Source organism: Folsomia candida, unplaced genomic scaffold (genome assembly GCF_002217175.1).
Source record: "Folsomia candida strain VU population unplaced genomic scaffold, ASM221717v1 Fcan01_Sc003, whole genome shotgun sequence".
Taxonomy (NCBI): Eukaryota; Metazoa; Arthropoda; class Collembola; order Entomobryomorpha; family Isotomidae; genus Folsomia; species Folsomia candida.
In genome coordinates, this window is record NW_019091195.1 from 3,944,252 (window position 1) to 3,962,013 (window position 17,762).

Sequence of the window (17,762 nt, forward strand, 5' to 3'; positions counted from 1 at the left end):
GGAGTTAATGAAATGTGCGAGATTTCTTTGGTGGAGAGTGAGTGAGAGAGAGAGAGTGAGTTACAAGGATGGGGAGAGACAAGTCATTGGGTGCTACTGCTAGAGGATAGCATTTGGTGCAGCAAAGGCGTTTCCGCTGTGGGTCAATTTAGCAAAGTGAAGAAGCTGAAGATGGGGCGAAAAGGATTCAATGGCTATTATTTTCTCTCTACTTTCTCTTCAGTCGTTCTCACTCAAGCCAATTTAGGATAGTGCCGCAAGATGTTCCTTGCCTTGCCCCACTCCATAAGTCACGGTGACCAAATTGGACAGTGCAATACAGCCAGAACGACCAAGAAAGTCTGCTGAGAGAGAGAGAGAGTTTGTACATTGATGGGGATAATTTTTACACCCACCCATCCATCCGCTCCCACTGGCTGGCGTTATTATTAGTGTTGGAGGAACCACCATTACACGGCACTCTGACGACATGATTCGTTTTGCTCGTACATAACGCGAGTGACAACTAGTCCAGTTTTCTTCAAACTACTTGATACTGGCGAGACTCAGACGCTCATCACTGTTTATTATCGACGACAAGAGATTTTGCAGAGAAATTACGATGAAACCGAGTGCCACGAAGTATCGGAGTCTTATGTTTTCTCTTCTTTATCTGCTGCATTCATTAGTTGACAGTAATGGTTCCGCGCCCAGATCTCCAGACAAGAAAGGGGTGGGCTCAAAATGAAATTATGGGCATTTATAAATTTTAGTTTTAGTGGGACTCTCATTAGTCTAAGAAAACTAATTGTCATGTTGATTGGTGAGGAATAGCCCTTAATCACAGGGAAAGAGACGGATAGAGAAAGGGGGCAAGTGCGTAGAGATCGAGATGGTTTGGAACTGGGACAAAATGGGCCAGTGCACTGGCAAAAGTGGTGGAAAGTGCGTGAACACGTGAAGGCGAGAAAAGGTCCAAATGCATTTTAAGTTAATTTGGAGAAAAATGTTGATGGTTCATAGCTAATTCATAAGAGTGGAGTAATTACACAAGCGGAGGGTTACTTTTGCCACCGCCACCCCACTCCATCAATCATTCTGGTCGCACTCGCATTACTTAAGTACTCAAGGGATGAAGTTGGTGTTGGTTTGGTTGGCTTTTTCGACTTGGTTTCATACACCAGCAGCAGCAACTTTTCCTTCCATTTCTCCTTTCTCGTAATATTTTCGACTGACTCTCTCTAAAAACAGTCACGCCAACCACTTCCTATTCCCCCCTTCCTCAGTTGCCTTGATTTTCCTCATATTTTTCTCCAGAAACTTTCAGAAACTCTTGCGAACCGAGACCAGTTTCAATTTTTCCCTTTCCAAAGTGTTTCGTGTTGGTAAATTAACCTCAGGAGATTTAGCCTCGTGGTATCATCCTTCGCCTGAATATCCTTCTCATGTTGGAGGTATAAAAGACAGATGAACACTGTTTTCATGGAAGAAAGGCTCACTTTTGAAGTGGATGTTTTTATTTGATAATCTTTACACGTATGGTAAAACAATATCGATAGTACATAACGTTTTTGTGAAAACTGTTCCAATTTCAAAACTGTTTCTAATTATAAACTGAATCCTGCAGCTACAAATATATCATCAATAAATGAACAAATCTGAAGTTGAGACATTTAATCCCGTCAAATGGAAACAACGCGATTTATGTCATTCGAGAGTTTATGCATACCTATATCATGGCATTTGATATGCTATATTTACATACATCCCTAGACCATCCTCAGTTTCACTCTAAGGGTCTCATTGACTATTATAAATACGTATCATCCGGTACTCACGATTTTCAGTGGAATGAAATTACAATAAGTCTTCGTCAATCTTTTGTTACATGGATTGCTGCTAAAATTCGTAAAAGAAAAAGACAATTGTGTGAACTTGGATTGGGACGCTTGGTCACGCCTGTTTTGTTTCCAGTTCTCTTCCGATGATGATGAACTAAGACGACCATCAGAGTGACCAAAAGAAATCGTGCCTTCTATGATCTTATGTAGGCATGTATGTATATGGCCGAATACCAATATACCAAATCTCTTGGATTTTAACTGAGACCAATTGCACGAGGAACAAATGACTGTTTCCATTTTATTCTATCCTTGACGAATGATATCCAGTTCAAGATTAATGATCCGACTGCATCCACGAATTGATCAATTTTATGCGTTGTTGTCATTGTTCGTGAGACTGAAAATGGGCGTACGCAGTTCATAAATGTGCTTCAGACTTGGTATAACTATGCATTTTGTTAGTAATGTCAAACTTTTATTAACAAAATAAATAATCTACAACATCAACATAGGTAAAATAATTTCTTGGGTTGATTAGATTTCAGGAAACTTTTCCATCTTCGTTTTTATATTTTTCTTTATCAATTATTTCATCCATTACAAATTCAGGATTATCGAATGCATGCACTTCGCTCTTGACCTGAAATTGTGTAAAATTTGTGAATTCAGTGTGTTATTGAGCTCATATCTGTATACTTTTGCAGCATGTATGATCATTTCTTACGGATAGTTTTCCGCTTGGGATAGTTCCCATTCCATAAGAGTCCTTTTTCGTTTTATTAGCATTTTCATCCTCATCTTCAAATTCGATCCATGATTCAAGCCTTGTTCTGCCGAGGATTTTCAACCACATTTTTAAAATCAGAGGGGATAAATACCGTGATTTTACAGGTGGAGACTTGCGATACATGTTGACTATAATACTGAAGAACAGGCCAAATACTACACTACCCACAATTGTGATTAATGGCTGCCAAAGATATGAAATAGAAAATATTGTGTTTAAAGTTGAGTATTCTTTGTCCTTCCATGCATCATTGTCTCTGATTGAAAACGGAGAATTCAAATTAGATGAAAATATGGTCGTTTCATTCAAATAGCATCCATCGGTACGCAGAGGCAATTTTTGATTCGGAAGGTTTCCAGCATTTCCGGCCATAATCGAACCGAGTCCAAGAAATAAAGTAATTGAAAGTGTAGGAATAATTCCAAGCAAGGAGCCCTACAAGAATTTTAAATATCCGTTAAAAATATAAATTCCTGTGCAAAGCCATTTAGTTTATTTAAATTACCAAAGAATTACTCCAGGGGAAGAACATTCCCAGACTAAACATGCCCACAATTGGCCCCACAAATGTTCCATGCAGAAGTGATGCAAACTATTTAGAAAAAGTTTAAATTGTGGTATGCAAAACTTGTTTAAAATACTCGTAATTAGTAATTATAAACTTATGTGTTATACTGGAAGGATATTCCCTACTGCCGCAATGACAAAAATTAATGAAAACGACAATAAGCCCCCAACTGCAGAAATAAGTTTTGAGATATATCCCAGTTTTAAGTCCGACAATCCAGGTTTGAACGGTTTCACATAATCCTCGACAATAATTGCTGGAAGGGCATTGAGTGCACTGGATACAGAGCTTAGGCTTCCACATGTGAGACCTGCAACGAGCAGGCCAGGCAGACCAGGATAATTTCCAAGAACATCCATAACAAACAGGGGAAGGAGCTGGTCTACATACATAAATAATTTCAAGGTGTCACATCAGCATTACGATCATGTAATCATGTTCAACGTTAAACAACTTTTATACCTGACGAACTAATGACCTAAAGTATTGTATAAAATATGATTAGTGAAATTGTATTAACATATTTATCATGGAAATCATAAAGGTATCGTAATTACACCAGAGTCAAGTAAGACCGGATCGCAATTGTAATATTTCGCAAAGATCAACAGTCCCGTAAGAGAACACAGAAAAATGACTGCAAAGAGCCCCAGCATATTCCAAAACAAACATCTGCAAAATTATTGCCATTGAACATTGGCCTCATATTTCCGGATAAGTAGCACACGTTCTTACTGTCTCGCCTGCCTCATTGTTGGTACGGAAAGATAGCGTTGGATTTGAGCCTGGGTGCCTGCGAACAGTGGTATCCAGCTGAAGTAAGCAGCAATTGTCCCCGTCCAAAATGTGTGTCTCGACCTAAGGTCTGGGTCGAAACTGATCGATAAAAAAGCATGAACAAAACTTAAGAAATAATTTTCTACTATTTTATACTTTCCGAGATTTACAAATGCACAAACCCTTACAACAAAACGTCCGTTCTTCCTGTAGCGGCAGCTCTTTCCCATACAACATCAATTCCTCCAACCTTATTTACTCCGACTACTATTACCTATTTAAAAGTTGTCTTGTACATATTTAACCATGATGCATAGTTATTTATTTATTATTGCGCATTAATTTCCTTACTGTGATCATAGTTCCAAACATAATGATGGCCTGCAGAGCGTCGCTCCATAGAACGGCTTTCAGTCCACCAATGGAGGAATATGCTATGCATACGAGAAAGATCACAGCCGATGTCATGTATCTATTAAGTCCAGCAACTGTGCAAGAATAAATAAATAATAATATTAATCAATTTAAACATCATATTATGAGTCAATAATAGTAATAAAGACCTTGATCAAGTGCTAAAGACGGGCCCCATACCGTCTTTAACGAGAAATTTGATAGAAAGGATTCAAAAATATTACTTCATGCAAAGTATTCAATTGTACCACAAATGACTTTGACTTACAAGCGGCATGTATATCATCTAAAAATAAATTGCATCAATGAATTGACTCATTCAAATTGATTCATCAATCAGAATCATCCTCAAAATTCTGGAACTTGACGCGATTTTACATACCAAATGAATTATTGCCGACGCCGAAACAATCTGTCGAGCTTTCTTGTCAAACCTCATCTCAAAATACTGAAATTTGTAATTATGCACAATCACGACTATTAAATTTCTCACTTATGTAATTAAAATGTCAATGATAATACAAATACATACATACAACATACCTCATATGCGGATGTGAGTTGTAGTTTAAAGAATACAGGCTATAGAGATATGTCAATTATGGTCAATGTACATATTTATGGACGTCGTTAAGTTTATCCTTGATATTTAGATTAACAAACCAAATAGCAGTACGAAATTATGAGCGTCATCGGGATGAATGATATGGAAAAATATAGGTAAATCAGCCCGTAAAAGTAAACTTCGACCGGATTGCCTTATGAAAATTACAAAAAAACAATAGGAAATAAAATTAGAACCCTTCTATGTAACACAAATGTTGCAAAAAATTGAAGGTGAAGTACCAAGTAGCGTGATGGCCGAAATAAAGCTGCAGATAAGACTTAAAGACACAGGGAAAACTCCCATCTTCCTCCCACCCATTAGATATTCCTCATTCGTCTTATTTTTCTTGCTAAAGAATCCGTAAAAGATTCCGATGCCCATGCTTGCCACCAGGACGGAGGCGAATACCAAATATTCCGGCCATTTAAACAGGGAACTATAATCGTCCTCAAAAATAAGTTTGCGAGTTGTTGCTTCCACCTCTTCCATTTTGGCACTATCTCCAAACGCTGGAGGAATTAATGTGCTATCTGGAAATAAAATTGTACATTACGAAAATAAATGGATAGTAAAACTACAATTGTAAATTGACAGTGTGCAAATACAAATACTTTATATAATGCTTACTCTATATAGTCCTTCTCGTCACAGTTTTGCCGTTCTGTTATTATTATTATTATTATGCATAAAAATGTATAGTTAGGCAGGATCCAGATTCAGGCAGAACAATCAGACCAGATTGCATATGCCGAATATATATTTTTGATGATAATTGATAGTTGAAAAATGAAGAGTCATGATGAAACAATTTAATCACTACTGTAACAAAAATTGTGTATTTTAAAAGGTACCTAGATCGTCACTGATTTAATACGACACTTGAGAAGTTATCAATATGAACGATTCCCAATTAAATCCGTGTACCGATGGGAAGGCTAATGGAAGGGGAATGAGATTCAAGCATGACAAGAACCGTTTATCTAACCGTAAAACAATGAGACATGATTAAAATGATTAAATAATATGGAAAGGCCTATATTACGCTAATCGCCAAAATTCACGTACAGTTCAGCACTGATGACGGGTGCGACTGCAGATATAGATTGGTGGTGTGATGCTGTCAATTATTTACTGACAATGCCGATAAAACCAAAGGAGTAATGACGACAGACCGATATGTAGTTTAGATAAATGCACAATACGAACTGACTACATCATAATGATTAAAAAGTAAAAGACTGCTGTTGCTACTTTTAAAATAAGTAAAAAATCACTCGGATATAATCAAGCCCCTCGTGAGGGTAGTAAAGTGATTGTATTGATCATATACAAAAATTAAAGTAGGTAAGCAAGTAATGATCTTCCAATAATCACTGTACGAATGAGTTTGCCATCAAATGCATTTGTAGGCCACGCTATGCAAATGTAACGCATGAGTGCAGTTTGATAGAAGAAGCGCTGTGTCTGTAGTATTGTTATTATGCATGCACAAAATATATAATAATAGTAGAAACAAAGTAGTATATGGTCAATTTAATGCATTAGTGAGTGTAGCTACCAATGAGAAAAGTCTTATGAAAACTCTATTAAAACGAATAAACTTGTAGCAAAGATCAGTGAGTATTTGAGAACACGTGCTTACACCCCAGCTTTGTAGTTCTGAGGTGCTCACGATTTTAAATTTTATTTAAAATATTGCTTGACTTTTTTATACAAATCAAGCTAATAAAATGTACATGATGGAAAAAAGTGGATAAAAAGGACAATTTCCATACCTTCGATGAACTGCAGACTTGTTGACATATAGAAATCAGGTTTAGTTTACGACAATGACATAATAATAATAATCTGTTAATCTGTCATGCTAGACACACCGCCGCCAGCACAGCTATAACTTTGGTGTTAACACAAACAGAATAGTTAAATGAATTAATGAAAAAAGAATACTGAAATTAGACGATGTTGAATGTTGTCGAGATAATTACTGCATAATTTAGAAAGTTAAAAATTCCACAAACACATTCATTAACCCGTAAAAAACCAAGTTTGGAGGAAGCTGAATTTTGATCAGTCGGGAAGGTCGTAGTAGTAGTAATATCGGTTAAACATTTCTGATTCCACTCCAGATTATGCCGTGTAATAAACTTTAACCCCCATAATTAGGGCGCTGAATTCACGATAACTTCACTTCCACGTTTTGATTTGTTACAGTTTCAACTTGTATAAATAATTAACTAATTATTTTAACGACTATACTTAAGAGTCACCAGTATCCAAGCCTAACATTGAAGAGGAATTGTCACGATCACTCTCTTCCAGGTGTTTAATTTGTTGCCTTAAAAAAAGAATCCGTTGATCCTGTAACGTTGCTGTAAAAGAGAAAGGATATCAATTGATACGTGGTCAGATAGTAACTTGAGGACAATGCCAAATACATATCCGTAATAGTCACTTTTGAAAGTGAGTATTACGAATATTACGTAATCACTGTTCGGGAAATGAATATTAAGCGAACGGGAGATTATACAAATCTGGCCATTTATTTTATAGATTGAAAATAATAATTATTTTTAATTATTTTTTTCTCTAATTATTAGAGACTCACCCTGAATATCAGTTAAACGCACTAAACTTCTTGCCATCTTTAACTCGGCACACACTTTAGACAACTGAACTGAACTTGTCGTCATTATCTCGTCGCTAAGATGATTTGCCTGCAATTGAAAAATATATACGAATGTCAATTATTATATGGGAACATGTACAAAACAGCAAATCAGAATATTATATTGGATTATAAACTATCAATATTATGTTGGATAAAAAGTTTGGCATAAATAAATGAACAGAAGACGTTAAAAACGTTAAAACGTTAAGACGTTAAAAATTAATATAGACAGAAGTCCCATAGGCTAAACTTAATGCTAGACTAATTAATCTGCCTGTTATTTCTATTCACCTTTCTTTCCAGTTCATCCCCGGGTAAGTCTTGCGCCTGAAAGATAAAAATTTAAATAGTTACTCTCTCTCCTTCATAATACAGTATTTGATACAATAATATTTCTTATTCATAAACTATTATTGTCAATAAAAAATTAATACAATAACTTATAAGAATATTAAAATATTAAAATTAGATTGTTACATGAGCTATGAGATCTTCGCGGAAGTACTGTGCCAGCGACTGCAAGGGAGTGGTTTCAGCGTCCGAGTTCAGAGCTGCCTATAAACATAAAAGAAGAAACAACGTTACACAAATCCAGCTAATTATTATGTCCAGTGTTGAGTATCATGAGTACACCTTAAAAAATTATTACTATATGCTTACCAGCGCCCCCAAGGACCCTAATCCTGTTACTCCTCCGGAATCACCTCCAGCTGCAAAACAAATTACAGAATTAGAATTCATTGTTGTTGATAATTGTGCATCTCAACCCGAAGTTTGTTGTGACATTGGTAAATATTTAAATTTGGAAAAAAACTTACGTCTTTCAGGTGTACCATCTCTTTCTCTTGGGCTTCTGGACCGCTCATCTCGTAATCTAGAACTAGATCTATGCCGTAACCTATCCCGGTGATCCCTATCCCTATTCCTACATCTATGGTCCCTATCTCTATCATTGCGGTCACGGTCGTAACGTCTTGGACTGTCTCTTGTGTCTCGGTCTCTCCGTAACCTGTCCCGATCACTTCTATCCCTATCCCTTGAGTCTTTATCTCTATAATCCCTATATTCCCTATCTTTATCCCTAAAATCCCTGGAATCCCTATTATCTATTCTTCTAGGACTGTCTCTCATGTCCCTATCACGATCTCGACCGTGATAGCCATTGTTTCCTAGATTACTACTTCCTGAATGATGTATCAGTCTTCCGCTATTGGGATGCTGGTGGAAGGCAGAATTTCTGATTTCTTCTCTGGATGACTCGTCCTGGTGGAGATTCTTCGAATTGGGATAATGATGGTGTGGATGGTGGTAGTGAGATTGAAAATTCGGGTGGGAGTTTTGGTGATGGGAATTTTGGACCTTGGAGGAATCGTGGTTCGACACCGGGGAATTGCTGTCATCCAAGGGGGATATGTCTAAAAAAAGTATTTCCATTTAAAATATATCCATATGATGATGAGCAAAAAACGAACCACGTTGACTTTTTACTTCATCAAGGGGGCAAGATTGCTATGTTAACTAGTCAACGTATCGTTTATAAAAGAAGATATAAAGTTGCTTACCCATATCTTCCGTTTGTAAATCTACACAAACGGACAAAAAAATATATTATCAAGACAATGTATCTAGCATTAGCAGCCAAAATTTGTATGTGTACAGGTATCATACCTTCGGAAGGTTTACGGGTATCCCGAAGGGATGCAGTGGCAAGGGAGTTAGCAGTGACCGCTGCAGAGGAGGAGTTTTTGATATCATTATTATTGGAGCCCCTTGCGCCAAAAGGGGTGGTGGTGGAACTTGAAGAATGGTGTATGGATGAATTCGACTCTAGTCTATGATTATTGGCGGCAGGGTGGGAATGATGATGAATATTAGAAGTTGCAGACGTATTGGATGTAGCATTTTGTTGTTGCTGTGTAGCATTTGTTCCGGAGCTGGTAGAATAATGGGATGAGTTGGCATTTGTTGAATTATGTGAAGTAGCGTTATGATGATGTTGTTGTTGCTGATGGTATGCTTGCGCCTTTCTTTCTCTTTGGTCGGAAGAGGTGTTGGTATTGACGTGATTAGAACCGGAAGAGGAGTTATGGGACTGATGGTGATGATGCTGCTGTTGTGACTGGTGAACTTTATTCTGGTTTTGCTTCTGCGACGAGGATGTATAAGGTACATTTGGGACCTTCAATAATAAAGTTACAGATTTTAGTTCTAGAAGCTTAACTGTCATATATAATGAAGCAATGACCATTAAATAATATTCACTTACAGGTCCATGTCGCTTTTCATAGTCTAGCCACTCCCGAGGTTTCTCCCACTGCGAAATTTGTTTAGTCACGTGGAAATAATATTCTTTGCCAGAGGAGCTAGTGTGTCGGACCCACTCCCCCACTTTTCCTTTCTGAAAACAATAAAACATAAATCAAGTTGAGTACAACAGAACAAAAGTGGTAACTGCAAGAACAGTGCTAGTTCGTGGTTTAGTAATTATAATTGAGAAACTTGAGTAATTATTTTTTAGTGCAATTAACCTGATTCAACGCTGAAAAATAACTTATTTATATTTTGTATACATTATACATTACTACAATCATCCAGATCAAAAAGGTAAACAATATATTACATTAGTTTGTAATCAAAAAATATTTTAAACAAGCAAATGACATTGATCAAGTTAAATATGAGCTTGTCGATTTAACTTTATAATACCTGTACTTTACGATAATTCATTATTGATCACATTGAAAAATAAATTCAAAACTATTTGATAAGGATGACTTGACAATACGTTCAATTTCTAAATGTCAACTGAATAAAAACCTTTCTGTATATAATCGAATATAAATCTATAACTTATTTTCATATTATCCAAAATCCTCATTTGATAACAGAGATTTACCAAACCTACAAATTGCACGACTCTGTAGTCTTGTTCGCGTAAACCTTTACTGATCGCAAACTATGAAAATCTACCCTTAAAATGTAATATTTTCGTTCTTAACATTGTATTACTGACAAAATTTATACTAATCACTGTAAAAACTTGAATTTGAATTAATTGTTATCAAAATTCGGTAAATATCGACAATTTGTCGAATTTGATTGAAATCTCAATTCTTTTAAAATTCGAAAGCGCTAAAACTACCTGGCCTAACTCTACCTACTTTGCATACCTCGAGTCAACTTTTTTCCCAAATTTCCACCTAATTTGTCGTTAATTGCAATTAATTTTTGATTTGTTTACAAGCCCTGCCTTATTATTTCTTCCCTCTTCGTTGGACTTACATTCATTCTACCGTCTACGAGACTTTATGGCGATTAAGGTCAGCCTAATGTAGCTCCTCTGAGGGAATGACCCTCAAGGGCCGCATTTGCTCAGCTGGAGGTGAATTTAGGGATGGAGTTGGCCACATAATCTACGCCAAAGTTAGATTTTAGCTGACCTCTCGTCTATAACTTGATATATGTTGTACAAATGATGGCTCGATTCGATGCTTTGACTTTACACTTGAATTTGGTACTAGTCTTCGCTCCCGTCGGGTTCAACCACCAATTTCGTCATCTCTCCGAGACCCAAATGTTTTTAGTCGTGCCTATTTTAATTGGAGAAAATTAACTTCATCGTGACATTCTACTCGTAAATGTTTAAAATATTGAAATACCAGCTCGAAAAGGGGGCATGATGTGGGGTCCACAATGTTGGAGACATAGGAGAGGAACCAAGCCAATCTGGGATCTGGCAGCATGGAAGCGTAACCTCGAGTAACCTGTTATAGGAGAAGGATAAGTTTTGGCAGGGTGGACGTGGGTCCGTGCTCCAATCTTGTTCCGAAGGTGACGGGCTCTTGCGGCCTTATCAACATATTTTGCCAGGAAAACCTCCCGTTTTGAATGGAGTGCGGTGTAGAAAAAGATGTTGCAGGGTTTAGTGTGTGATGTAATGTAATGTTGATATGGCTAAAATGATAATAATCATAATAATAATAATGACAACTTGGCAAAGAAGGGATGTGCAACTTTTGGAAGTGAGCATGGCGTCGGATGTGTTCTGAACTACTTGGACAAATGACAAATAAAAATATGGATAATTTTTTCTCAAGGCTTCATTTATTTTAGTCTCAGATTTCGAGAGGAGAATAGCGGCCGATTTGAGACGACTTTTTTTGACATTTGTTGTGGGGTTGGAACTTGCATTGATGGTTTCCATTCCACATGATTCTCATAGTGGGATGGTCAGTTTTAGGCCTGCAGACCCAAAGGCAAAATTTTGGTTGCCGGGAATGAAACCACCACCACCACGTCTCACTTTGTTTCACACTTTGTCTCACATCCAGCTCACGTTGTTTCGCATTTCATGAAACCAATGCTGGCTGCTGCATGGTTTCGTTTGCATTGAAACTTTCATGGTTTTATTACTGCGTCAATGCCTGTACATAAAATAATTATTATTGTATGATTGTACATAGATAGACGCAATGAAAACCAACACAGTGCATACTCCATGTAGATAGACTCAGACTCACCGAGTCAGGGACAGAGTCCCTGACTCGGTGAGTCTGAGTTCTAAATTTTTCTTCGAATTGACCAACATAATATTACAGAACTCCATGAAGTGCAGAGTTAAATGTTTGTTCGATTTTCTACTATTTGGTATCAAATACTTTAACATGTTGAACTTCCAAACCTGTGTGTGCTATCTAAAAGTGGTTTTTATCCCCCATACCAAATTTCAGATGGAAACTTTTAATAACCTGTCAGTACAGCTTTGCATAGCTCGAACCAGCATTGCTTAGTAAACCCATGTTTACTAATTTTCTATAAAATTATGTGCTCCTATTTTGCACTAATTCTGGACTCCATTCTAAATTTCAACTGATTATACTTTTAGAAATCCCACCTTTTAGAAATAGTAAGGGCCACTTAAAAGACCCCCACCGACCAAACCGATCATGTCTATCTTCGAACTTATCCTTACTTTTGACCCGAAAATGAACGTGGAAAAATTTCAGGTCGCTAGCTTGTGTTTAAAGAGAGGTAACTTCATATTCTTTCATGAGTAGCTATTAAGTATCACCGTGCCAGATTTCATATTTTTAAAGCAATTTCTAAAGATCGGTGTGGGTCACCCCATAGGGTCGCTCCAGATAAAAATTTCCCCAATTTCATTTCATATTCTTCCAATAAGACCCATAAGCAACCTCTCTGCCAAATTTCAACTCGATATAACGATTTTGAAAAATCGGTATGTCACATACCGTATGGGTCACCCCATAGGGTCCCTCAAGATGAAAATTTTGCCAATCTGAATTCATATTCTTCCATTAGGAGCCATTAGTAACCTGTGTACCAAATTTCAGCTTTCTAGCACAATTTTGAAATTTTGGTGCATAATATCCCACCCACTCCGATGACCCCCACCGGTCATCCACTGGACCGATTTCGCCCATCTTCGAACTCGTTCCCTAACTTTGTCCAATATGCATATGGTAAAAATTTCAAGTCGGTCAATTTGGCTCTATCGTGCCGGACAGACGGACGGACATGACGGTTCTATAAGCCCTGACTAGGGCTAAAAAGTGTATCATTTTACTGCTGTTTTACCATATCGGTAGCAAACTTTTACGGACCGGTATAATTTTAATACTAAGCGGTAGCAAATTTAATAACGAGAAATCAATATCTGCCTGACCATGCCAAATTTCTAACCGTGGACACTAATTATGGAAAATAAGTGCTGTTGCGAAGAATTTCCTTTAAAAGGTCTCGTGGAAGAGGGGTGTTTTATTTATTTTTGGATTAAATATTTATTAAAGTGGACAGAAGTTTTGACGAGAAACATGAGTGCACGTGCGTTTCATGTAAACAGTGCACTATTTGAGTATGCGTGATGGAGTGGTGGTGGAGCGGAGCGCAGCGTTACACTAGGATCTAGGACAGAATTTGACAATTTTTGCCTTTGGATCTCAACGCAGAAATCCTACCAACGTACTCTGTGAAACTGAGCAGTTGGCGCCCAACAAGAACTTGCACTGTGCGAGCATGAGTCATTAAGAATTGAATTATTAGTTTGGAATTATTTGTCGAAGAAAATTAGTAGGTATGGCGGATCCGAAATATGTCAACCTGCCGGGAATTGTAAGCTTATCTCTCCAGGTATGAAAGAGGTTTAAGAAAATAAAATAAAATTGTTATCGTTTTACAGGCGTATGACCAGCCAGACATTTATGAGACGACAGACTTACCGGAGAGTGACCAGTACACAGATTTTGCGGAGGTACGCAGGATATCAATTTAAATAATTGCATGTAAATATCATTTTCAGTTGGATTAAATTTATCTTGTTTTACGAGTTACTAATTGTTGGTGTGATTTTGTGGTGGAACAGGTCGAAGAGGACTCACGAGAAATAGAACGAGTTCATTTAAATCCAGAAACTGCTAGGTAGACTATTAACTGTAATATATATTATTGTAATATATTATTAATTAATTGTCAATTGTTTCACATTGTCTCAAATTATAGTGAACGATTTCGAGGGAAATATCTGGATGGATCGAAAGTTGATTTTGCTGACCAAGGTTTCACAAAGTCTCGAAAGAAGGGATATGATGCGATTACATGCTGGGAGTTGGCTCCAACAGGAGAACAAGAAACTGTGTTTCAAAGATTCTTGCGACTAAAGGTGTGCATTTGTACTTCACAAATGTAGTGCATAATCTAATTTCTTGAATTTCTCGTACCTAGTGCGAAATTAATGAGCTGATAAGTGAAGTTCAAGTTAAAGGAATGGGTGCAGATGCAGGGGATCCTAATTTGAGTGCCCAAGAAATTTTAAAGCAGGTCAGTTAGTCAGTTACATTATTAGCTACACGAGGATTAGTTGATAAATTCCACTAATCAGTACTGAATAATGTGTGAATTTAGGCAAATGGAATGCAAAAACAACTTTTGGAACTACGAATTGATCCAGCCAAAGCTTCTACTGGGAATGATGACTCTAATGCCTTAAAGAAGTTGGTTAATTAATGTTCTGCATGTTTTTATACTTTATTAATGCATGCATTTTCACTCAAATTTGCAGAAAATTGACAGTAAAACTTGGAGAAATGTCCCAGGAAAAGGCAAAAGCAGATAAATCTGCTGGATCTAAAGATGGTTTGCAGTATGAGCTGTGTGTTCCTTCAAGTTCGAATAAACCAGGTCAATTCAGCAGAATTACAGAACTAGAAAATAGAATAAAAATGTTGGAAGGTGTATTAGGAACTGAACAGAAGGATAAACTGGTAAGACTAAATGGTTAATCATGGCAAGATATAGTAGTGCAACAACATCAAGCCGATGAAATAAATAATTGAACATGTTTCAATTTTAGGCTACTGTTGCGATAAGCCCGAAAAATCATAGTGTTTTAGGCTGCCTTTCCGTCCTCAGCACCAAACTGAGTTTACTAGAACCAACTCACATTGAGCTGATTGAAACTAGGTTATCATCGGTGCTTCAGAAAGTAACCAAAATATCAGAGAAAAAATTAGATGTTCAAGAATTAGAAAGAACGTTAAAGGTAACTTGAATAAATTTCTTGTTAGTTGTTTACAAGATTCGATATTCATCTTTCTGTGTTTAATCTTTAGCTGTCCGACTTGTACGACTTGATGGAGGAATCTTCCAGCACCATTCAAGCCCTGCCAGAATTAGCCGAACGGCTAAACTCTTTGCAACAGCTTCATCAAGAAGCAAGTGAAGTGGTTAAAGAACTCTCAGAGATAAAAAGCCTTCAGGAAGCTATTGCTGGTGGCACGTTAGAAAACGATAAGATATTAAAGGAGTTGCAAATTGTTATTAGTGAGACTTTGAAACGTCCTGGTGGGAAATAATCCAAGGTGTCTTTCTAGCTAAAGGTATTTATTAATGTACATACATGTTTACATATACACGTATAATATTAATATAAAGCGATGTATGATTTTATTATGTGTAAGGTGCATTAGTTGGTAAAAGAGAGTATTGTACCAAAGCAGGAGATTTTTATTATTATTAAGAACAATCTTAACTAAAAATTGAAATACTATTCGGTAATTATTTGTATTCAAATTACGTTCATTAAACTTCTAAAATTTTAATATTGTTAGTTGATGTTAATCTAATTTTTTCTCCTTTCTTTACTATTAGTAATGGACTACTTATGATTACGTTGTTGGCTATATACTCAAGGTTTTCACCGTCGTATGACACTAAGGGAGAAATTTCTACTTCAGGAAGATTATTATTTAGATCCATTACTTCGTTATCTTTACCGTTGAAGGTGACCCCAGCGTTGAGTAATTGTTGTAGATTGTTAAAGAGCAGGTCATTTCTACACGTTGTTGGGGTATCCTTACTTTCAGTATCGGAATTCTTCAAAGGACTGAATTCATATTGCCTTTGAACTTCCCAAACGGCAAACTTGGAAGAAAATTGGAATACGTCAAAGACAAACTTTTCAAGCTTAACTCCATTCTGTGATTTTGGTGTTACAGTATTCCCTGAATTGGGATCAACTGTGGGGATCTTCTTCTTCGCAATATGATGAACCAGCGTATCCTCCAGCCCAGACAATAACTTTTCCAGAAAGTCAAGCGTGAAAAAATGGTTGCAAATATTTCCAGCATTGAATTGCAGTCCACCAGTTTTAGGATTCATCAGCTCAGCAGTTTGTGTTGTGATTTCTGAATATTCGACAACCTGATATTTCCCGTCAACTTTGCAAAATACTCCAACTTGTTCTGTTGGAATAGTTTTTTCCACAACTTTGGCCCCGGAATCGGCACCCTTTGTAATGCAGTAACCCATGAAGACCGGATCTGCCATTTTCAGAAGAATGTTATCTACACAGTAGACGTGGACATACTGAATATAACGAGACTTCATATCCTTCAATATCCCTTCATTGTGCAAAGCTTGATAAAGTCCGCCATTCCCGTCTGGGGCCTTGAACATCTTGTGCTTGTTTTCTAAGATGATCTTGCCATCAAACGTAAACGCTGGCAACATTCCCTGTTCAAAGACGATTACATTCTTTTCATCCAATCCGAAATAGTCCTTGGATTGGAAATACTGAACCGTTGGCCCTTTTGTACCCTCACTCGTCATGATATACCATGGCACCTTATGATCATTCTGGACTCCAGCGACTTGTTGGATTCTTTGTAATCTCTCTGCCTGAATTTGGAAGAGTGACTTGTGAGATGGAAGTTCAACATCAAACATCCCTTTCGGGTAGTTAACCCCCAATCGTGTCCCTTGTCCTCCTGCCAGAAGTAGGACAGCTACTTTGCCCTCCCGTAAAGCATCAAGTCCAATCTGTCTGTATTTCTGAAGCTCCTCTTTCGTGCAGTGGGAGGAGGAGGAGTACTGCTCCTCTGGAATCGGCTGCATCCTGCTGTCCAGTTTTTCTGTGGTGTTGGCCTTCATTGCCTTTTCAAAATACTGGGTAACTTGTGGGATATTGATCTTACACAAGTCGTTGTACAACTCTTGTTGTTGGTCTGGTTCTACATCATCCCAAAATTGCAGAAGATGGGATTGACCATTCTCCAGCAAAGTTTCCTTTAACGCCGTTAAATCCATTATAATGACTTTTTCTTTGGGAGCACAATAAGTTTAGGTGCTTGTGAAAATATATGTATTTTTACAGAGTCGATATGAGTCTGTAGTTCATGTTTCATGCATTTATATATGCAGATCAGAATGGGTGACGGAAATAGCAAAGAATTCATTGAATGTTGATTGTATATTTCGTCAGTGGTCAATAATCTGATATGTGAACGTGACATCATGCATACTAAATTTTTAATATGCATTCAATCAATCTAAAGTGTCTCTGAAGTGGTATCATCATTATTATCTGATTATGAAGATTGAAGTTGGTCTTCATTGTGCCTACGCAATAGTGCATAAATAAATATACGAGAAATTCAAACTATACTGAAATTATTTATGTAGTTACATACATGATTACGTTAATCCTTTGTTAAAGGATATAACATTTTCGCATTTCCGTAAGTTTAAAAATACACTACATACGTAATTCAGATAAATGCTATTTAGTTCTGAATTAAATCCTCCATCCAATTCAGTGAATT

At 37.0% G+C, this 17,762-nt stretch overlaps 4 protein-coding genes across 5 annotated transcripts; 1 reads left to right on the forward strand and 3 right to left on the reverse strand.

Annotated features, from left to right (window-relative positions):
• Positions 1 to 2,270: 2,270 nt before the first annotated feature.
• LOC110846464 (sodium-coupled monocarboxylate transporter 1) lies at positions 2,271 to 6,449 on the reverse strand. 2 transcript variants are annotated; one of them, XM_022093229.2, is made up of 17 exons: positions 6,042 to 6,449; positions 5,604 to 5,956; positions 5,216 to 5,506; positions 5,033 to 5,127; positions 4,913 to 4,951; positions 4,752 to 4,817; positions 4,638 to 4,655; positions 4,519 to 4,552; positions 4,307 to 4,443; positions 4,144 to 4,229; positions 3,914 to 4,054; positions 3,736 to 3,850; positions 3,641 to 3,656; positions 3,286 to 3,560; positions 3,116 to 3,202; positions 2,548 to 3,045; positions 2,271 to 2,463 (listed from the first exon to the last, which is right to left on the reverse strand). In XM_022093229.2, the coding sequence occupies exons 3-17, from the start codon at positions 5,463 to 5,465 to the stop codon at positions 2,365 to 2,367; spliced, it is 1,956 nt and encodes a 651-aa protein (XP_021948921.1). In that variant the 5' UTR covers positions 5,466 to 5,506; positions 5,604 to 5,956; positions 6,042 to 6,449; the 3' UTR covers positions 2,271 to 2,364. The 2 variants fall into 2 exon arrangements, with proteins under 2 accessions (XP_021948921.1, XP_021948922.1); XM_022093230.2 differs by having other exon boundaries at positions 5,604 to 5,637; positions 5,828 to 6,449.
• A 148-nt stretch (positions 6,450 to 6,597) lies between these two features.
• Positions 6,598 to 11,424, reverse strand: LOC110847223 (WW domain-containing adapter protein with coiled-coil). Its single transcript, XM_022094120.2, has 11 exons — positions 11,304 to 11,424; positions 10,927 to 11,234; positions 9,911 to 10,042; positions 9,313 to 9,823; positions 9,207 to 9,227; positions 8,463 to 9,059; positions 8,305 to 8,354; positions 8,122 to 8,199; positions 7,936 to 7,971; positions 7,582 to 7,690; positions 6,598 to 7,345 (listed from the first exon to the last, which is right to left on the reverse strand). The coding sequence occupies exons 2-11, from the start codon at positions 10,930 to 10,932 to the stop codon at positions 7,233 to 7,235; spliced, it is 1,653 nt and encodes a 550-aa protein (XP_021949812.1). The 5' UTR covers positions 10,933 to 11,234; positions 11,304 to 11,424; the 3' UTR covers positions 6,598 to 7,232.
• Positions 11,425 to 13,616: 2,192 nt separating this feature from the next.
• Positions 13,617 to 15,700, forward strand: LOC110847174 (dynactin subunit 2). Its single transcript, XM_022094054.2, has 9 exons — positions 13,617 to 13,776; positions 13,844 to 13,915; positions 14,027 to 14,082; positions 14,164 to 14,323; positions 14,386 to 14,481; positions 14,566 to 14,654; positions 14,723 to 14,924; positions 15,014 to 15,202; positions 15,273 to 15,700. Exons 1-9 carry the CDS (start codon positions 13,741 to 13,743, stop codon positions 15,513 to 15,515), a joined length of 1,143 nt encoding a protein of 380 aa, XP_021949746.1. The 5' UTR covers positions 13,617 to 13,740; the 3' UTR covers positions 15,516 to 15,700.
• On the reverse strand, positions 15,524 to 17,386 carry LOC110847173 (UDP-N-acetylhexosamine pyrophosphorylase-like protein 1). Its single transcript, XM_035849385.1, has one exon. The coding sequence runs from the start codon at positions 17,245 to 17,247 to the stop codon at positions 15,742 to 15,744; it is 1,506 nt and encodes a 501-aa protein (XP_035705278.1). The 5' UTR covers positions 17,248 to 17,386; the 3' UTR covers positions 15,524 to 15,741.
• Between the last annotated feature and the right edge of the window lie 376 nt (positions 17,387 to 17,762).